Here is an 18,994-nt window from a genome sequence, read left to right as displayed (position 1 = left end):
ACTCTAGACACTAAGGGCTCGTTTGGTATGATGGATAGAGAAAAATAGTCTTGGGATAAAAATTAGTACCGCCTTATCCCACGTTTGGTTGGAAAAAAAACTAGGAATAACTTATCCCGAGATTAGTTATCCCGGGATAAGTTGTTTCCAACCAAACGAGCCCTAAAAAGATAAACAAGACATAGGAAAAATTACACCTCGAAAAGTTGAACCATTCTCTAAAATAAGTTAAAAATAGCAAAAACTATAAAAATTGTACCTTTAAATGTGGGTTCTAGCTAACTTTTTTTTTAATAATAATTTTCGTCAAATAAATATTTTGACAGGACTAAAAATGTTAATGTTTGGCAAACTTAAAGGACTAAAATTGTTCAATTCATACTTTAGTAGACTATTTTGAACCTAGCTTGAAACATAAAGGACCATTTTTGTCATTTTCTAAGCCAATAGTTGTAATTAGACAAAAAAAAAAAAAAATGGTTACTAATACAAGTCTCAATATGCAAAACGAACCCATCAATGGAAACAAATACGTGAAAGGTTCTTGGGACTGGTCGTTCATAAATTACTCCTATTGGAGGAGAAAATGACAAAAATGGTCCTTTATGTTTGAGTCTTCGTTCAAAAATAGTCCTTTTGAGTATGACTTGAACTATTTTGGTCATTTAAGTTTGCCAAACGTTAACAGAATTAATCGCCGTCAAAATATTTACCATACTGTGTTAGATTTGACAAGAACCATGAAAATAAAGGAAACTAAGGGGAACTCACATTTAAAGGTACAATTTTTGTAGTTTTTGTCATTTTTGATTTATATTTAGAGTTTTAGTGCAACTTAAAGGTGTAATTTTTACTATTTTTTAATATCCTTTAGCGTCTAGTGTAGTAATTTGGGTCGCATGTTTTTTTAATTTGGTCGGACTTTATTGGCGTTTATAGCTAAAAAAAGGTTTCACTGTTTCCATCAAATTTAACGAACATAAATTGTTAAATATCTGATAAAGAATAAAGTGTTAATTTTTGGAAAACTTAAAGGACTAAAACTGTTTAATGCCCATTAAAGGACTATTTTGAACTTACACAGTTACACTCAAACACAAAGGACCTATTTTGACATTTTCTCTGATAAGAATTCAGTACACTATATGTGAAACAAATACTAGGAAGTAGGAACTAAGACACGAGCAAAAAGTTATGGAGTACTACAAAAATGCACAATCCTTTCGGTATTTGCAAATTTCACTAATAAACACCATAAACACCATCAGTCCCTATTAGGTTTCTCTATGGAAAAATACTTGAGTTCTATCCTGCGTATATTCTTGACAAGATGATATTTTTGTTCCATTCTTTCCTAAGAGATTTAGTGCAAAGCATCAATCGTTACTAGTTGTGCTAGATTTCCTCGAAGAAAATACCATTTCCTCGAAGAAAATACCAAGTTTAACTCGATGAAAGGAGGATTGTTTGATGTCACACAATTGCATACACGTACAATTATCTTGTATGAGTGGCATATACACTTAGTGTAAAAAGAATTTGCAATTAAGGAGCACATGGTGAAAGAGATCGCGTATTAATTTGATTTACTCGTCTAAGATAAGATCAAAGAAAATATACTCTAAAAATATCATTATATAAGTAAATGGAGAAACATTCATTCGAAGGATATATAGAACTTACATATAAAGATTTAGAACAATTAACCAGAACGAAATCTCATGTCTTTTTTCTTCTTTATAATTTTTTCTCAAAACGTTACTTATTATTCAATCTAATTCAAGAACGCAACCTCATATTGCCTTCCTTGAAAGCAATATTAGTAGTACTATATCCACCATCAATCACAAGATTCATTCCACTTATATATTTGGATTCATCACTAGCAAGATACAATGCTGCTTCTGCAACATCCTCAGCTTCCAAGATTGTCCCTTTTAGGTTTGCAGTTTCACACACAAATTGCTCAACCTTTTCCTTCTCCTTAATTCCAAGCCAATTCCTCAACATTGGAGTTCCCATACCAAATGGTGAAACACAATTCACTCTAATTCCATGTTGTCCCAATTCAACACCCAAATTCTTGGCAAGCCCCACTGTCGCGTGCTTTGATGCCAAATACGTGTGCGACACATCGCCATAGGTGACCGAGGCGACGCTAGAAGTGAAAATTATGCTGCCTTTTTTGGCTGGAATCATCACACGGGCCGCGTGTTTGGCACACATTAATGCCCCGAAGACGTTCACGTCGAAGACGCTTTTGAAATTTTCGTATTTAGATTTCTGGATGGTGGAATCAGATATCTCCGAAATTCCAGCATTACTGAACATAATATCAAGCTTGCCGTACTTGGAAACTGCCATGTCTACTGCATTTTCGACGTCTTTTTCCACTTTCACATCGCAGTGTATGTAGAGAGCATCTCCCTTTTCGCCTATTTCTTCAACAATGGATTGGCCAAGATTGTCTTGGACGTCCGCAATCACTACTTTTGCACCATTTTTTTTATGAAAAGTCTTGCCGCAGCTTCACCAATTCCGCTAGCGCCTCCTGTTATGATGGCTACTTTTCCTTCAAGCCTGACACAATCGAACAATTAAAGCAATAGTAAGGGCGAACTTTAGAGGCGGATTTAGAGAGGATTATGTAGGTTTGTATTGAACTCATTGCTTTCAACTTGAACTATATACCCTTTGCGTCCCAATTTATCTGATTAACACACTTTCCTTTTTAGTTTGTTCCAACCAAAATGTCATACATCCTTAGTCTGAATTAATTTAACTTTAAACTTCTCATTTTACGCTTAATGAGACGATTTATAGCCACACAAATTTCTATGACCTGTTTTAGACCACAACTTTTAAAAGTTTTTTTTTTTTTAAACTCGATGCCGAGTCAAATATCGTCAGATAAATTGAGACTAAGAAAGTATAAATATATAAAAGGAGATTTAAATATGTGCATATACTAAGATCACACTCATCCTAAACTTATAATTCTAGATCTTGAATTTGCTTATGATAACTTCCTAATATACTCAAAGGTATACAATCGAACAATTACAATGGGACAGTATGAGCCCAACCTGCGTCGAGGAAAAGATAACAAAATAAAGGAAATAATAAGGGCGAACTTCGTAGGCGGTTTTAGGGCACGTTCTGTAGGTTCAGTATTGCTTTCGACTAATTGGACTATATACTCTTTGTGTCCCAATTTATATAACACACTTTCTTTTTTGGTCCGTCCCAACAAAAATGTCATACATTCTTAGTTGGAAATAATTCAACTTTAAGCTTCTATGTTACCCTTAGCGAGATGATTTATAGCTACACAAATGTCTATGAGCACAACTTTCAAAAGTTTTTCTTGCTTACTTTTTTAAACTCAGTGCGAGTCAAACATCGTCATATAAATTTAGACTGAGAAAGTATACATATGTAAAAAGAGATTTAAGTATGTGTACATAGTAAGATCACACTCATCCTAAACTTATCGATTCTAGATCTTGAATTCACGTATGATAACTCCCTAATATACTCAAAGGTATACATTTGAACAATCACAAAGGGACAATCGTATTTGAAAGGAGCACAACATTCAGCAAAATATAAGAAAATAAAGGTACCTTCTAGCAATGGAGGAGATGGAGGCCATGGAGTTCATCTTCAAGTGTTTGAAAATGAGGATGATATACTTTTGATAGTGAAGTATTTTATTTATGGTTCTTATTATTCTTTGTGTCACTATCAAATTGTTAATTAACGTCCACATGGAATTGAAGTTGATTTTAATTATACTCCCTCCGTCACTTTTACTTATCCACTTTGGACTTTTCACGCTGTTTAAGAAAATAATAAAATGAAGGGCATAATTTACCAATTTACCCACATTAATTGGTGCATATTTTTATTAGATTTGGAAAAATGATTTGAAGTGAGTATTTAATACTATGGGTAAATCAGGAAGAAAAAAGTTGTCTTATCTTGATATGCGAAAAATGAAAATCTATTTTTGAAATAGTGGACAAGTAAAAGTGAACCGAGAGAGTAGTAAATATGTTATTAAAAGTCTGTTTGGATGGGCTTTAAAAAAACAGCTTATAAGCTGTTTTTAAAAAATTTAAAACGGGCCAATATTTTTTTGGCTTATTTTAAGCGTAAAATGGCTTTGGATAAAAACTTAAAAAACGACTTATAAGTTGTTTTCAAGAACTTATTAAAAATTTGGATGGGCTTATGCTATAAAATGTTGTTTTGCGAACATAAGCTAAAAAAAATAAGTTGGGGTAACTAACTTATTTTTTTGGCTTATAAAATTTGTTTTCGAACATATGTGTTCTTTTAGATAAGCTAAGTCAAATGGGTCAATTATTTTTTTGAGCTTATTTTAAGACAAAATGACTTTGAAAAAACTTTCAAAAAAAAAAAAACGAACATTTAAAGCTTTAAGCCAATCCAAACGGGCTCTAAGCCAAACGGGCTCTAAATCCTTCAATATATTACATTGCGTTCATCGTGCACAGCCATGTAGAAATTTAGAAACGTTTCCTAACATTTGCTTCTTCTTCACATTAAGGTCTCGGCTGTCAATCATGATTACCAATAAATGGTTGAGTAATTTCTATATATAATAATAAGTGATGGTTTCAACGTGTATGCTTAATGGCATAAAATTCAGATTTAAGGGCAATTTCATCGTTGCACAATTCCATATGAAACGTGGCTTTCATTGCACAGTCACGTATCCTTGTTCCTGTTCTAGATCACACTCATCCTAAACTTATTAATTCTAGATCTTGAATTCACTTATGATAACTCCCGAATATACTCAAAAGTATACAATTGAACAATTACAATGGGACAATATGAGCCCAACATCAAGCAAAAGATTAAAAAAAATAAAGGTACCTTTTAGCAATGGAGGAGCTTATGGAGGCCATGGAATTCATCTTCAAGTGTTTGAAAATGATAGTGAAGTGTTGTATTTGTGGTTCTTATTCTTGTATTTGTGGTTCTTATTCTTTGTGCCACACTATCAAATTGTTAACTAACGTCCACTTGGAAGTTTACTTCAATATATTACATTGCGTGCATCGTGCACAGCCATGTACTCCCTCCGTCCCATATTATTCGGCCACTTTCCCTTTTGCACGTCACTTAAGAAATTATAAATAAAAGATGTATTTTACTATCTTACCTCTATCTCTCTCCAATAAATACATTCTAATCAATATTGACTATTTTCAAGAACATTTAATACTAAGGGTAAGATGGAAAAAATTTAATTAATTTTATCTTGATTTGATAAACGAACAAGTAATTTGGGACATATAGTTTTAGTAATATAGCCAAATAACATGGGACAGAGGGAGTAGAATTTTAGATACGTTTCCTCACATTTGCATGTTCTTCACAACTAAGTCTCCGCTGTCAATCATGATTACCAATAAATGGTTGAGTAATTAATACTTCCTCAGTCTTAAAACAAGTGTTGTTTTAGCTTTTTTCACGCTGATTAAGGAAACCAATAAATACAAGGTATAGTTTACTAAGTCACTCATATTTATTAGGTATTTTTTTAGAATTGATCATTAGTATTATAGAGGACTGCTTCTTTAATGTTAAGAGCATAACTGGAAACACTTGCCAACTTTGATCTTGAATTCCTAAACACTTACCATTTCTATTTAAATTTATCTTAATCAGAGATTTCAGATTCGAGTCTTGCGAATGAAAAAAAATCCTTATAAAGAACACTTTCTCTTTTAATGAAGTTTACATAATCGTGACCCCAAAACAAATACATGACACAAGATGGGAAATGATTATACGAAGAACAAGTTAAATGATAACTAATTTTTTTTTCTGCGTAAGTGTGCATGAGTGCAGTGGAACCTAATCTTTTAAAGGGATTATTACATGTTGCTTAAGTCAACTTCTCCTTTGTTGGAAAAATCCATGAACTTGACCATTACTTAGTATGGAATATCAATTATTAGCTATCAATCTTCAAATCATATGTGTAAATCCTTCAGCAAATCTCATCTTCCTTAGCACCTATCAAATTTTTCATTTGTTCTCAACTAGTTAACCAATGCCTAGATTCTTCTTCTTGATCCCTCTGATCCTATTTACTTTGTCAATTTAATCTATTGCATATTTTTTTATTCTTATTTATTCTTTCGTATCTCAAATCTTCTTACTTATATCTAGAACATTAATTCATTAAAGTAGTACGGTAAAATTTTAATTAATTAATTCTTTTTTGAGTTTTTAAATCCGCGTGTAATTTCGATTAACTATTTTTAACAAATGTGGTAAGTAAATAGAACCGAAAAAAATATATTTTTCTCTCGTTGCTCTTTCTTATAAATACGGGCTCCTCTCTGAACAAGCGTCGATCAAAAGTAGGAACTTGAGAAAATAAAAAAGAAAGGAAAATTCCCAAAAGTTTTAACGATTTTAGAATCATGTTACCCGAGTTGAGCTTGGTCCAATATTCTGTTATTGACATTTTGGGATTCCATTCCGACCGAATTGGCTGTTACATATTATTGCTCTTTTCATCATTACATAACGACATATTTAACAATATAATAAAATATAAGTAACAATTAAAACAAGGGATAATAACACTATTGATCACTTAGTAATCTATATGATGTATAGTAGGGATCTAGTAGCTCAGTTGATTGGCTACCTGAATTCTCACCTTATTGGTGAGGGTTCGAATCCCCCACGCTGTAATCTCCTTTCCCATTTCCCATTTCCAATTTCCCTTCCCCCTATGTAATAAAAAAATATAGATATATGTATATATATATCTAAAATATTGAATAGCAATACAAGCTTAATATAACACATGAGTAATTAATATTGGAAAAACTTCAAACTTAAACAACAATAACAATACAAAACAATGAATTTAGAGAAAGCGTGAAAAGAGAAAAAAAAAAAAAAAGACTACCATAGCTTAATGTGTGTGTGTGGGGGGGGGGGGGGGGTTGGAGGGGTGGGGAAGAGAACGAAAAAGAACTAGAATAAACGGTAATAAAAATATAGGATTATTTTAACCCTCCAAAAAAAAAAAAAAAAAGAGGGTGAAAGAAAGATTATTGAGATTCATTTTTCTTTGGAGCATATATGTATACATGGCAAAATATAGCTCGACACGTGGCAAAGTGGTATTGAAGCACGTCGCAGTAGAAGGTGGAACGTTGCAAGTTGTCTCATTTAATTCGAGTAAGTAGCCCCGGAGACGTCAGGAGTAAATCCACAAAGGCAATAGCACCGGGTCATAAATGGGAGAATAACGTTATATGTCCGGTCCAGTTACAGAGCAAGCGTTACAATTTAGAATTAAAACAACATTTATTGTCCGTTATTAGGATTTAATCACAGCATAATAGTTGTTGTATTTGTGCTATAAAAGGAGCCAAACAACCCGGAAAAGGGCATCGAATAAAACATTATTTTACACTCATTATTTGCAATTCAGTATTTTCAATTAGCTATCTTATTTATACTTTAGTATCCGAATAGTTCTCATCTTCTTAGAGCCGGAGCTAATAGTTGTTCCACCGGAGAAAACCCCACGAAGGATTTGTTCCAAGGATCAACAACGCCCAGGCTTATCTATTCAATTATAGCATACTTAATCTCCAATATATTTTTACCTAACTTATTATAATTATTTTCATTGATTTCATTTCATTAATTATAACAAAACAAATTACGAATCTTTTAAACCACAAATAAATTCAATTGTTCTCTTTTTAGGGTAAACGAGTTTGGCGCCACCGTGGAGCTAAGGATTATAGTGATATTGTTTTGTTGCTCTAACCATTATACTTATCACTCTTAAATCTCTGTTACCAGGTAAAAATTGAACATGACGATTACTGGAAATCAAGCCGATGGAGTGTTGAACAATTCAAACACTCAGGAAAGAAATCAAACAACAGGAGATGACCGTACAAGGAATGAGCAAGTCCCAGAATCACCTCATGGATCCAAGCACACTGGAGATGACATCATTCCTAGCGATGATCATGAAGAAGAAGTGTTTGCAAAAGCGGATCCGGGAATAGCAAAAATACTGGAGTTGCTAAAAAAATAGCAGAAAACCATTCTGAACTTGCAAGCAAGGAAAAACAATGCTAACCGTCTAACGTGGAGGCAACACACGGATAAAGCAGTGGTGAAGCCCGAGGCAATGTTGCGGCACCCGAGGTGATGTAGTACTTGGAGGCTCTTTCCCAACAGTTGGAGGAAAATGAGAAAGAATTGAACAGCCAGTTGGATCGGAGTGAGAAAGATTTCAAGGCATTCAACTCTCTGATAGATCGGATGCGGGAGCCGGACGTGTTAAAAGGACCATATTAGAAAAAATATGTACAGCTACCATACCCGCAAAATGCAACACCTAAATTCATTAGTTTAAGATGTCGGTCTGCCCAAATACGATAGGATTACTGATCCCCTAGAGTGTGCTATTAAAGGAAACGATATGTAGCCGGATGAAATTGAGTACGTTGCCTCAAGAAGTTTGGTGAAACCTTGTCAGAAAGGGTAATGACTTGGTATTAGATGCTTCCAGAACATTCAACTCATTTTTTCGAAATGCTTGTTGATGCCTTTATTAAAGCTCATGCTGAGGTGAAGACGGTGTCCGCAAGGAAGACGGATATATTTAAGATTGCTCAAGGTGATGATGAATTGCTTAGAGAATTCGTTATCCGATTCGAAAAGTGTCATATCCCAAATCGGGGAACGTGTGGGCACCTACCCTTTTCCTACCTGGTAGGCTAACCCATCCCTCATCACAATTCAAATCAACAATAAAGTAGACCCAACCATCGAATACATATAATAAATCTAGAATAGATAAATAAATAAGTGCGTAAATAATAAAAATAATCCCAAGTAATCTGTTCTAGGGCTGTACAAGATCCACTACTACAATACTACAAGTCTGAAAGTGGAATACAGTCTCGGAACATCAAAGTAAGACAAGTAAATAAGAAGAGGCATCGAGGTTGCGGATCCGTCCATGTGCTCACCCTGGATGCTCGTCGGCAAAGCCTCGGGAATCAGCCACCAGGAGAGGAAGTCGACCCTGTCACGTATTCTACACTCGTAAAAGAATGCAGCAAAGTAATATCAGTACAAATACCATGTATTGGTAGGTATCATAGGCCGACAACAGTTAACATATATAAAGGAAGAGGCTGAAAGATAGACATGCTCACAATCAAGTATCATCAAAAAGGAAGGAAGTTGGAGCGCATGAATATTAGTTCAACTTTTAGATGAGATAAATTTGACGGATAAAAAGGGGCGCCAGTCCAAGATAAGATCAAAGAGTAATATATTCTAAAGTACCATTTTATAGCTACATGGAGAAATTAAACGTTTACTCAAAAGGATAAAACTAACACAGAATGGACAATTTTTTTTTTTTATCTAAAAAGGAAAATTACGCATTTAAGACTGCCATCTTCCTAATGCCTTCTTTGAGAGCAACATTAGTAGTACTATATCCACCATCAATCACAAGATTCATTCCACTTATATATTTGGATTCATCACTATCAGCCTCCAAGATTGTCCCTTTAAGGTTTGCAATTTCAGACACAAATTCCTGAACCTTTTCCTTCTCCTTAATGCCTAAACAATTCCTCAACATTGGAGTCCCCACACCAATTGGTGAAACACAATTCACTCTAATTCCATGTTGTCCCAATTCAACACCCAAATTCTTCGCTAGCCCCACTATCGCGTGCTTCGATGCCAAATATGTGTGTGCGGCATCGCCGTAGGTGACCGAGGCGACACTAGAAGTGAAGATAATGCTACCTTTCTTGGCTGGAATCATCACACGGGTCGCGTGTTTGGCACACATTAATGCCCCAAAGACGTTCACGTCGAATACACTTTTGAAATTTTCATATTCAGATTTCAAGATGGTGGAATCTAATTTCCCTGGAATTCCAGCATTACTGAACATAATGTCAAGTTTTCCGTACTTGGAAACTGCCATGTCTACTGCATTTTCGACGTCTTTTTCCACTTTCACATCGCAGGATATGTAGGAAGCAACTCCCTTTTCGCCTATTTCTTCAATGATGGATTGGCCAAGATCGTCTTGGACGTCCGCAATCACTACTTTTGCACCATGTTTGATGAAAAGTCTTGCAGTAGCTTCACCAATTCCACTAGCACCACCCGTTATGATGGCTACTTTTCCTTCGAGTCTGATAAAATTGAACATCAAAGCAATAATGAGAGTGAACTTTAGAGGCAAATCTAAGGCAAGTTATATAGGTTCAATTGAACTCATTACCTTTGATTTGAGCTATGAACTCCCTTCATCCTATTTTATGTGGTATACTTTCCTTTTTATTTAGTTCAAAAAAGAATATCGTACTTCCTTATTTCGAAATAATTTAAATTTAAACATATTATTTCACTCTTAATGAGCTGATTTATAACCATACAAATGTGTATGATCTGTTTTAAGACCAAAACCATTAAAAGTTTGTTTTTCTATCTTAATTCTTTTTTCTATCTTAATTCTTTTCCGTAGTAAAACACAACCACATAAATTGAGACTGAGATAACATACATATATAAAAAGACATGTAAATGTGTATGTACAATAACATCACACTCTTCTTAAGTTCATTAATTCTGGATCTTGGATTCATTTACGATGAGCTCTCTAGTACTCAAAGGTATACAATTGAACAATCACAATGGCACAATCATATAGGAAAGGAGCCCAACCTTAAGGAAAATATAAGAAAATAAAGGTACCTTTTAGCAATGGAGGAGATGGAGGCCATGGAGTTCATCTTCAAGTGTTTGATAATGAGGAAGATATTTTTGTTAGTGAATTGTACTTGTGGGTCTTACTCTTTGTGCCACACTATCCAATTTTTAACGTGCACGTGAAAGTTGACAGGATTAGTTGGAGCAGTAAAGAAGTTTATTAATTTTTATTTTTTTTGGCCAATGGTTTATTAAATACTTTAATACATTAGATTTGTATGCATGATGCATCGCGCACAGCTATGAGCATTGTAAGTACCTTTCCTGACATTTGCTTGTTATTCGCAATAATATTTGATTAATTATAAAAAGAGTCAAGGTCGTCCAATATAAATTAAATAAATTAGTTTAGACCATTGATATTCATATTCATCTTAATTATAGGTTTTGGATTCGAGCTCGCTGAATGAAAGAAATCTTTACAGAAAGCGCTTCTCCTTTTAATAAATTTTACGCAGCGTGAATCTAGATTAGTCGTGGCCCCAGAACAAATACATGCCACTGGGATGAGAAAAGAAAATGATTATATTGAACAAGTAAATTGCATTTTAAAGAAATTACATGTTTAAGTCAACTTCTCCTCTGTCGGCACTGATGCTAAGATACTCTCTCTGATCCTATTTACTTGTCAATTCAATATATTGCATATTTTTTAAAACAATAATAATAAAGTGAGGAAATTGTCCTTATCTATTCTTTCGTATCTCAATCTTAATTTGTACTTTTATGTAGAAAATTAATTCATTAGAGTAGTAAGGGTAAAATTTTATAATTAATTAATTAATATTTTCTTGAATTTTTAAAGCCGCATGTAATTTGAAATAACTATCTTTAACAAAAGTTAAGTAAATCGATCAAAAAAATATGTTTAGCTTGTTACTCTTTCTTAATACGGTCTTTTCTGAACAAGCGTCAATCAAAGTAGAAACTTGAGGGAAAAAAAGAAATGGAGAAGAGTTGCATCTCTAAAGGTTTTAACGATTTTAGAATAAATTTACCCGAATTGATCCAACATTTGGTTATTGACATTTCAGGATTCCACCCTCGCTAGATTAACTCTTGTGATATATGACTCAACATATGTAACCTTCAATTCTTCTATGTAGGAAATTGCTACATTTAAGCTATTTTTAGACCCTTAAATATGGAGTAACAATACAAACGTAACATAATATATGAGTAATTAAATGATAGAACGGTTAATTCTCATGATATTTGTGACTATTCACAAACAAAGGAAATAAAATACATATTTCAGGTCAGTGCAAAATTAATACGCTTAATATATAACTGAAGGCCACAAGTGGTATTAACAAGTAACAACCACCTAAAGTGACAATACAATACAATGGGGAACAAGTAACAACTAACAACCATCCAAACAAGATGTGTAAAGACTAAAAGTCCCAAACTTTTGGTCTAAAACGAAATTTTATTCATTCAAGAACGCAACCTCATAATGCCTTCTTTGAGAGCGATATTAGTAGTACTATATCCACCATCAATCACAAGATTCATCCCACTTATATATTTGGATTCATCACTAGCAAGGTACAATGCTGCTTCTGCAACATCCTTAGCCTCCAAGATTGTCCCTTTCAGATTTGCAATTTTAGACACAAATTCCTCAACCTTTTCCTTGGAGGCACAAACTCAAATACGACAAGACGAACTATTTTGTTAGTTAATTTACTTATTATAGATGTATGCGGGTTGATGTATAGATAGAAATATCCTAACTCTCCGTTTACGAAGGATAAATTATTTTATCCTTGTGTTGTATTCTGAGGTAAGATCAAGCCCTACTCGTGTACTTATTCCAATGATATATAATACCCAACTGACTAGAGAAAATTTAATAATTAAAAAAAAAAAAAAAAAAAAAAAAGGAGCAAAAATATGGATGAACTCTCCGGGAAAACAAATACTAGGTGATTTCTTTTCACTTAACATTTTTCAAACCCATTAAGAAAATCCTAACTCCTGAAAAATAATAGGTATTTTGACTAAATTACCCTTAATTGATAAGACTCTTGCTTATTTATTGCCTTGAGTAAATGGGGGCAAATATGAAAAAATAAAATTAATTCCTTCTTGATTTTATAAATAGACACTTATTTTGAACCAAAATAAAAAAGTTAAGTGGACACTTATTTTGAATCGGAGGGAGTATTTGTTCGTGAATGATACTTTTAGTACAAGTCAATGCCTTAATCAATTATTTGTGCCACTATTAAATCGCTAACGTCCAGTTGGAAGCTGAATTTTTTAATTAGAAAAAATGTAATTAAATCCATTAAAATACAATTCCTTGTTCTTACAACTAGATTCCCTCCAGTAATTAAATTTGTATCGGTACAAACAAATACTCCTCTGGATCAAAACGTGTGTCTACTTAGCCTTTTTTTTTTTCGGTCCAAAAGAGTGTTCACTTATCAAATCAAAAGAGAATTAACCTTATTTTTTCAGATTTACCCCTATTAAGTGTTATGTGATCAAATTCTAATACCTATTTAATTAGGGGCAGTTTAGTCAAAATACATATTTTTTTAGGAGTTAATATTTTCTTAAAGGGTGTGCAAATGACAAGCAGACACTCTTTTTAATTCGGAGGGAGTACCAATTTTCTTTTAGGATCTCCAATGTATTCGCTAAATCTTTATTGGATATATATGTTGCTTGCATCTAACTGTGTATTGACAAGTACTTGACAAAAACTTACTGGAGGGAATGTAATCCGGAATAATTAGGGGTGTGCATTCAGATAGTTTAGATTAGATATGAAACTTTAGTCTGAATTTTCGGTTTTCGAATTCAAGAAATTACAAATTCAAGTCTAATCCAAATAAGTTCGGAGGAGATCAATTTGTTTAAGTTTGATTTAGGAGCCGTTTGGACATGGTTTGAAACTATGTTTGGACATGCTATTTGGATTTCTTAAGTTGTATTTTTCTTATAGACATAAAAACCCCACAAGTTGGGAAAACTATCAAAATATTCTCAATTCTTATACAATATTACTAAATGAGCAAATCATAGTTAATAAAATTAATACGCTACTAGAAGGTCTTTCTAAAAAATACAATATTAATTAATCAAACTTTAGTTCAATAAAAAGGAAAATTTAACATGAATAGTAATGTAACTACTCTTTAATATAATCCTCCCACATGATAGACATAAATAAAGGTTGGTAAATGGTTAGTGGGAGTAATTATTAAAAATATCTACCAACTTATGTGTCTTTTTTTACAAAATATAAACTTATGGGTCAAGTTTTATATTTAAAATTTTTAAAACCATGATTTGAAACCATGAGATGAAATGCATGTCCAGCCGTTGGTTTCATCTCATGATTTCAAATCGCATGTCCAAACGCCTACTTAGTATTAATTGATTTGGTTATTTCGGATATTCGATTTTGTGCCTATAAGTCAAGCTGCTTTTTCTGATAACAAAAATGAACATCCAGTATAAAATATTCATGTAAAATTACTTTTATAATTCCTTATTCCCACTTCCACGACCATCCAAATAAAGTATTCATGCAAGCAACCAAATATCGAGTTGAAAATGCCTAGCAACATAAGCATTAAGGACCTGTTATTAAAAGGCCAAATACATAGGCAGCCTCTTGAATTTGTCACAAAATTTCATTTAGACACCTTAACTATTTTAGATTTTTGTGTCTATGAACACACTGAGTTGACATGGCAACTGGAGTGTTTTTCAACTCCTTTGGGAGCGTGAATAACTTTATATTTTTTCCGAAATAATGTTTTTGTCCATATGTGTACTTGTCTCTCCGACAAAGTCATTTTACGGTGAAATAACCCTCTCCGCCAAACAGAATACCACCAACGTAAATCCAGCCGCTAGTTTTCTATTTCTTCGTCACCTGGAATCATTATCGGAGGGAAGCTCCATCTTTTTTGTAACTAAACTAAGATAACTTTAATCTAATGATACAAGAATTGAACCAAAAAAAATGGTTCTGATAAATCAAAGCTTGTCTATTAGAGAAACAGAGAGAAGGAGTTTATCTTCAACTGGAAATCATTTGTTTCAATTTTTATTGCATTTTTGGTACTTCTTCACCAACTTAGGTTCATTGAATTTGTTATGTAACCGTTTGAATAGAAAATACCAGAGAAGCGGAAAAATAGAACCCGCAGAGTGTCGTTGTCGGCGATCTCTGAAAACTCGGTTAAATCAGCAATAGTAGCAAACACGGTCATGGGCGGAGCCACACTATGCCGAGGGTGTTCATCGGAATTCTCTCGATGGAAAAAAATATTATTTTTACAAGATTAAAATTATTTTCTATATATATATATATAGTAGACGTTGAACCTTTTAAGTTTCTTCATATGTTTACTTTTTATATTTTGAACTCTCTCGGTGAAAATTCTAACTCCGTTACTGAATACGGTGCGGACTTTACGATATCGTTTCCCTTAGCTTTTCCGGTCTAGTTTTTGGTTTTACTGACATGGTCCAAAACCAGTCACGAAAAAAAAAAAAAAAACTTGTACTAAATCTTTCCAAGGCTCGAAACTATGGAAGAAGAAGCGCGAGTATTTAGTTTTTTTTTTTTTTCCATCTTTTTCTTTTTTGAACTGGACAATTTTGAATGTCACCCTTTGTCTAAATAGAATTTTATGATAAGTTGAAGGGGCTGCTTATATATTTGATCTTATTAAAAGGTCCAATGTAACATAGTAAAACCATATTCATGTCACGATATAAAGTACTCAGACATTCAAAAAGAAAAAAAGGAAAAAGTTAGTCATCTTGAAAATTAACTAGTCCAAATATATAGTAAAACCATATCCAAATATATCGTAGTTGGAGCTTCTGTCGGCTTTATGTTTTAAGCTGTTTTATTCATTTAAAATGTGCATATCATGATAGAAAAAGGTAAGAATTGATAAGACGTAAAGCAGTGAAAAATTAAACATTGGGTATATTTTGTATAAGAAATTTAAATGATTTATAGCTGAAATGCGTGTATGAAAATACAAATCTGAAAATTTTCTATCCCGTTTTGTATGAGCTGCAAATCACACTTCTCCGTTCTTTTTATAAAACAAATTCATGAAGGATCTTTTATTTTTTTCTACCCGGTGTATTAGGACCCCATTAGATTTGGATTGGCATCTGAAAGTCCCACTTTTGGGGGGCAAATGTTTCTTATTAAGGGCGATTCTGTAATTAGGGGACTCAAATCGAGATCTCTGATTAAGAATGAAGGAGTAGTTGCCATTCATCATAATCCTTGTTTTTATTTACGAAGGATCTTGACTTCAATTATAGCATATGCTTCTTATTAAATGGGTCATTTTGTTTCGTAGCTATTTTTAATTTAAGAAAGAAAAGAAAAAAGAAGAGATTTTTTGTTTTTTTTTTTTATAAAAAAAATATTTGGAAGGTCAGTTGTTTTGTCCTATTTAAAAGTAAAAGATCATGTTCACCCATTTCTTTCTTATTTATTCAATTGCCCGAGAATTCAAGTACAACTTCATAGTACACCCAACAATTTAGGTATCAAAGACTAAATTCCTGTTATTATCTTTGCTTACTCTATGGTTTTAACAATACAATAAAATTTCAATAACAATTAACAATCAAAATAAACATTGTCTAAGAACGCAATGTCCTAATGCCTTCTTTGAGAGTAACATTTCTTTCTTATTTGTCCAAATTGATCAAGAATTCAAGTACAACTTCATAGTACACCCAACAATTTAGCTATCAAAGATCTAATTCCTGCAATTATCTTTGCTTACTCTATGGATTTAACAATACAATAAAATTTCAATAACAATCAAAACAAACATTATCTAAGAACGCAACGTGCTAATGCCTTCTTTGAGAGCAACATTAGTAGTACTAAATCCACCATCAATCACAATATTCATTCCACTTATATACTTGGATTCATCACTAGCAAGATACAATGTTGCTTGTGCAACATCCTCAACGTCCGAGACTGTCCCTTTAAGATTTCCAATTTCAGACACATATTCCTCAATCTTCTCCTTTTCATTAATTCCAAGACCATTCCTCAGCATTGGAGTTGGCACACAAAATGGTGAAACACAATTCACTCTAATTCCATGTTGTCCCAATTCAACACCCAAATTCTTGGAGAGCCCGACCACGGCGTGCTTCGATGCCAAATACGTGTGCACAGCACCACCACACGTGACAGAGGCGACACTCGAAGTGAAAATAATGCTTCCTTTCTTGGCTGGAATCATCACACGAGCAGCGTGTTTGGCACACATTAATGCCCCAAAGACGTTCACGTCGAATATGCTTTTAAAACTTTCGTAGTCGACTTTCAGGATGGTGGAATCGAGTTCCTCTGGAACTCCAGCATTGCTGAACATTATGTCGAGTTTACCATACTTGGAAACTGCTGTGTCCACTGCATTTTCGACGTCTTCTTCCACTTTGACATCGCAATGCACGTAGGAGACAGCATCATCTTCGCCTATTTCTTTAATGATGGATAGGCCAAGATCGTCTTGAACGTCTGCAATCACTACTTTTGCACCATGTTTGATGAATAGTCTTGCCGTTGCTTCGCCAATTCCGCTAGCACCACCTGTTATGATGGCAACTTTTTCTTCGAGCCTGATACATTTGAACATATGTGATTTCATAAAATGAAGCTTAATTTGATCATTAGAGCGACAATAAGGGTCAATTCTCTGCAAAAAAGTAAAATAAAAATACTAGGTGATCTCTTTCCATATGTTTAGTCTTTATCGAGAGAGTTATTCGATACGTGTACTCATGATAGGTAGTAGGTACCCAGCGGCAGGGCCGAACCTAGTAGTTTTGGTTTATACACTATATTTGTCTTAAGAATATATTGAATGTGTCAAATTATTAGTTTAGAACTCAGTAACTTAAAAGAACTAAAATCCCGCTCATAAGTTTCAAATCTTATCTCCGTTTCTGCCCAGTGGCACTAATGGATCTAGGATACCAAGGAGATGGGTGCACAACTGTCTTTAAGATAGACTATGGTTTTGGTTGTTATTTTATCGAATTTCAAATGGAAGACTTCATATCCTAAATCTGATATGACCAAGTGGGATTTACTCTGAATGTTAGGGTATTCTAGCAGGAAATATTTCAGTACCAATTCTACTAAACTAATTAAGCAAAATAAAAAAACAATATCAAGAAAAATAAGGAAGAAATGAGATCTTGTACCAAAATAATAATTTTTCAAGAAATTAAAGAAGACCCACATCATCAAATCACAAATCAAAGAAAAAAGTTTGAGAAAAGAAAGTGGAGAAGGATTGAGAAACAAAACGTACCTTTTAGCAATGGAGGCCATGAAAATTGTGCTTCAAGTGCTTCAAAATGAGGAAGATATTTGTTAGTGAATGGTACTACTGTACAAGTACTGGCCAATGGTCCTTATATAATTATTTGTGCCACTATTAAATTGTAAACGTCCAGTTGGAAGTTCACTTTTTAAAAAAGTAATGATATATTCTATACCTAGGAATAATATAATTTTAAACATTTCATTTTGGGTGCTGCTAATTGACACAACTCAAAATGACACAATTTGGCACAACTCACTTAAAAAGTCCTAATTACCCTTAATGAATATTTGGCTCTAAACAATTTTTTATTTTTTCCCTCCAAAACTAAGTCATAATTACACTTAGGCATGCTCAGCACTAGTTTTCGAACACGCCGGCGATGAGCGATCTCGTTTTTATACATTTATATGTTATACATTTACGTTATACTTTGCCTCTTTTTATTTTAATTTTATAATTTTATACCATTTAAACAATAGAAAAAATCCCTAATTACATACAATAGGTGCCTCTTTTTTATTTTATTTTATCTTCTACAACAGTTGCCTGTTACTCTTTTCTCTTCTTCCTTTGCCGAAATCACAAACATAAAATGGACCCAAACATTCTCAGTATTGATAATAACAACAGTGAAAACGTTGATTACAACAGTGAAACTGATGATTATAATGGTGAAAATGTCGTTAACAACATTGAAGACGGTGATATAAGGGCAACCTTGAATAGTGTTTTAGGGATTGAAGGTAATGACAGTTTGCTCTCTAATGTTGATGAAGATGAAGTTGGAAAGGGTTTAAAGGTGGTGG

At 33.4% G+C, this 18,994-nt stretch overlaps 1 protein-coding gene and 2 pseudogenes across 1 annotated transcript; all 3 read right to left on the bottom strand.

The window, feature by feature from the left end:
* Positions 1-1,617: 1,617 nt before the first annotated feature.
* On the bottom strand, positions 1,618-3,664 carry LOC132035207 (short chain aldehyde dehydrogenase 1-like; annotated as a pseudogene).
* Positions 3,665-9,478: 5,814 nt separating this feature from the next.
* On the bottom strand, positions 9,479-10,859 carry LOC132034730 (short chain aldehyde dehydrogenase 1-like). The gene is made up of 2 exons (XM_059425093.1): positions 10,819-10,859; positions 9,479-10,256 (listed from the first exon to the last, which is right to left on the bottom strand). Exons 1-2 carry the CDS (start codon positions 10,854-10,856, stop codon positions 9,479-9,481), a joined length of 816 nt encoding a protein of 271 aa, XP_059281076.1. The 5' UTR covers positions 10,857-10,859.
* A 5,626-nt stretch (positions 10,860-16,485) lies between these two features.
* LOC132035206 (short chain aldehyde dehydrogenase 1-like) lies at positions 16,486-18,214 on the bottom strand (annotated as a pseudogene).
* Between the last annotated feature and the right edge of the window lie 780 nt (positions 18,215-18,994).

This window comes from Lycium ferocissimum, chromosome 10 (genome assembly GCF_029784015.1).
Source record: "Lycium ferocissimum isolate CSIRO_LF1 chromosome 10, AGI_CSIRO_Lferr_CH_V1, whole genome shotgun sequence".
NCBI classification, from domain to species: domain Eukaryota; kingdom Viridiplantae; phylum Streptophyta; class Magnoliopsida; order Solanales; family Solanaceae; genus Lycium; species Lycium ferocissimum.
The sequence above is the reverse complement of the archived record's forward strand: the minus strand, read 5'-3'. Positions and strand labels throughout refer to the sequence as shown.

What these genes read in the sequence shown, in the direction of transcription:
- LOC132034730 (XM_059425093.1), bottom strand. Translation starts at nt 10,856, where the DNA reads ATGAACTCCATGGCCTCCATCTCCTCCATTGCTAAAAG. An exon ending in ATCTCCTCCATTGCTAAAAG is followed by an intron (nt 10,257 to 10,818) that starts GTACCTTTATTT and finishes CAATTTTATCAG; the next exon opens with ACTCGAAGGAAAAGTAGCCA.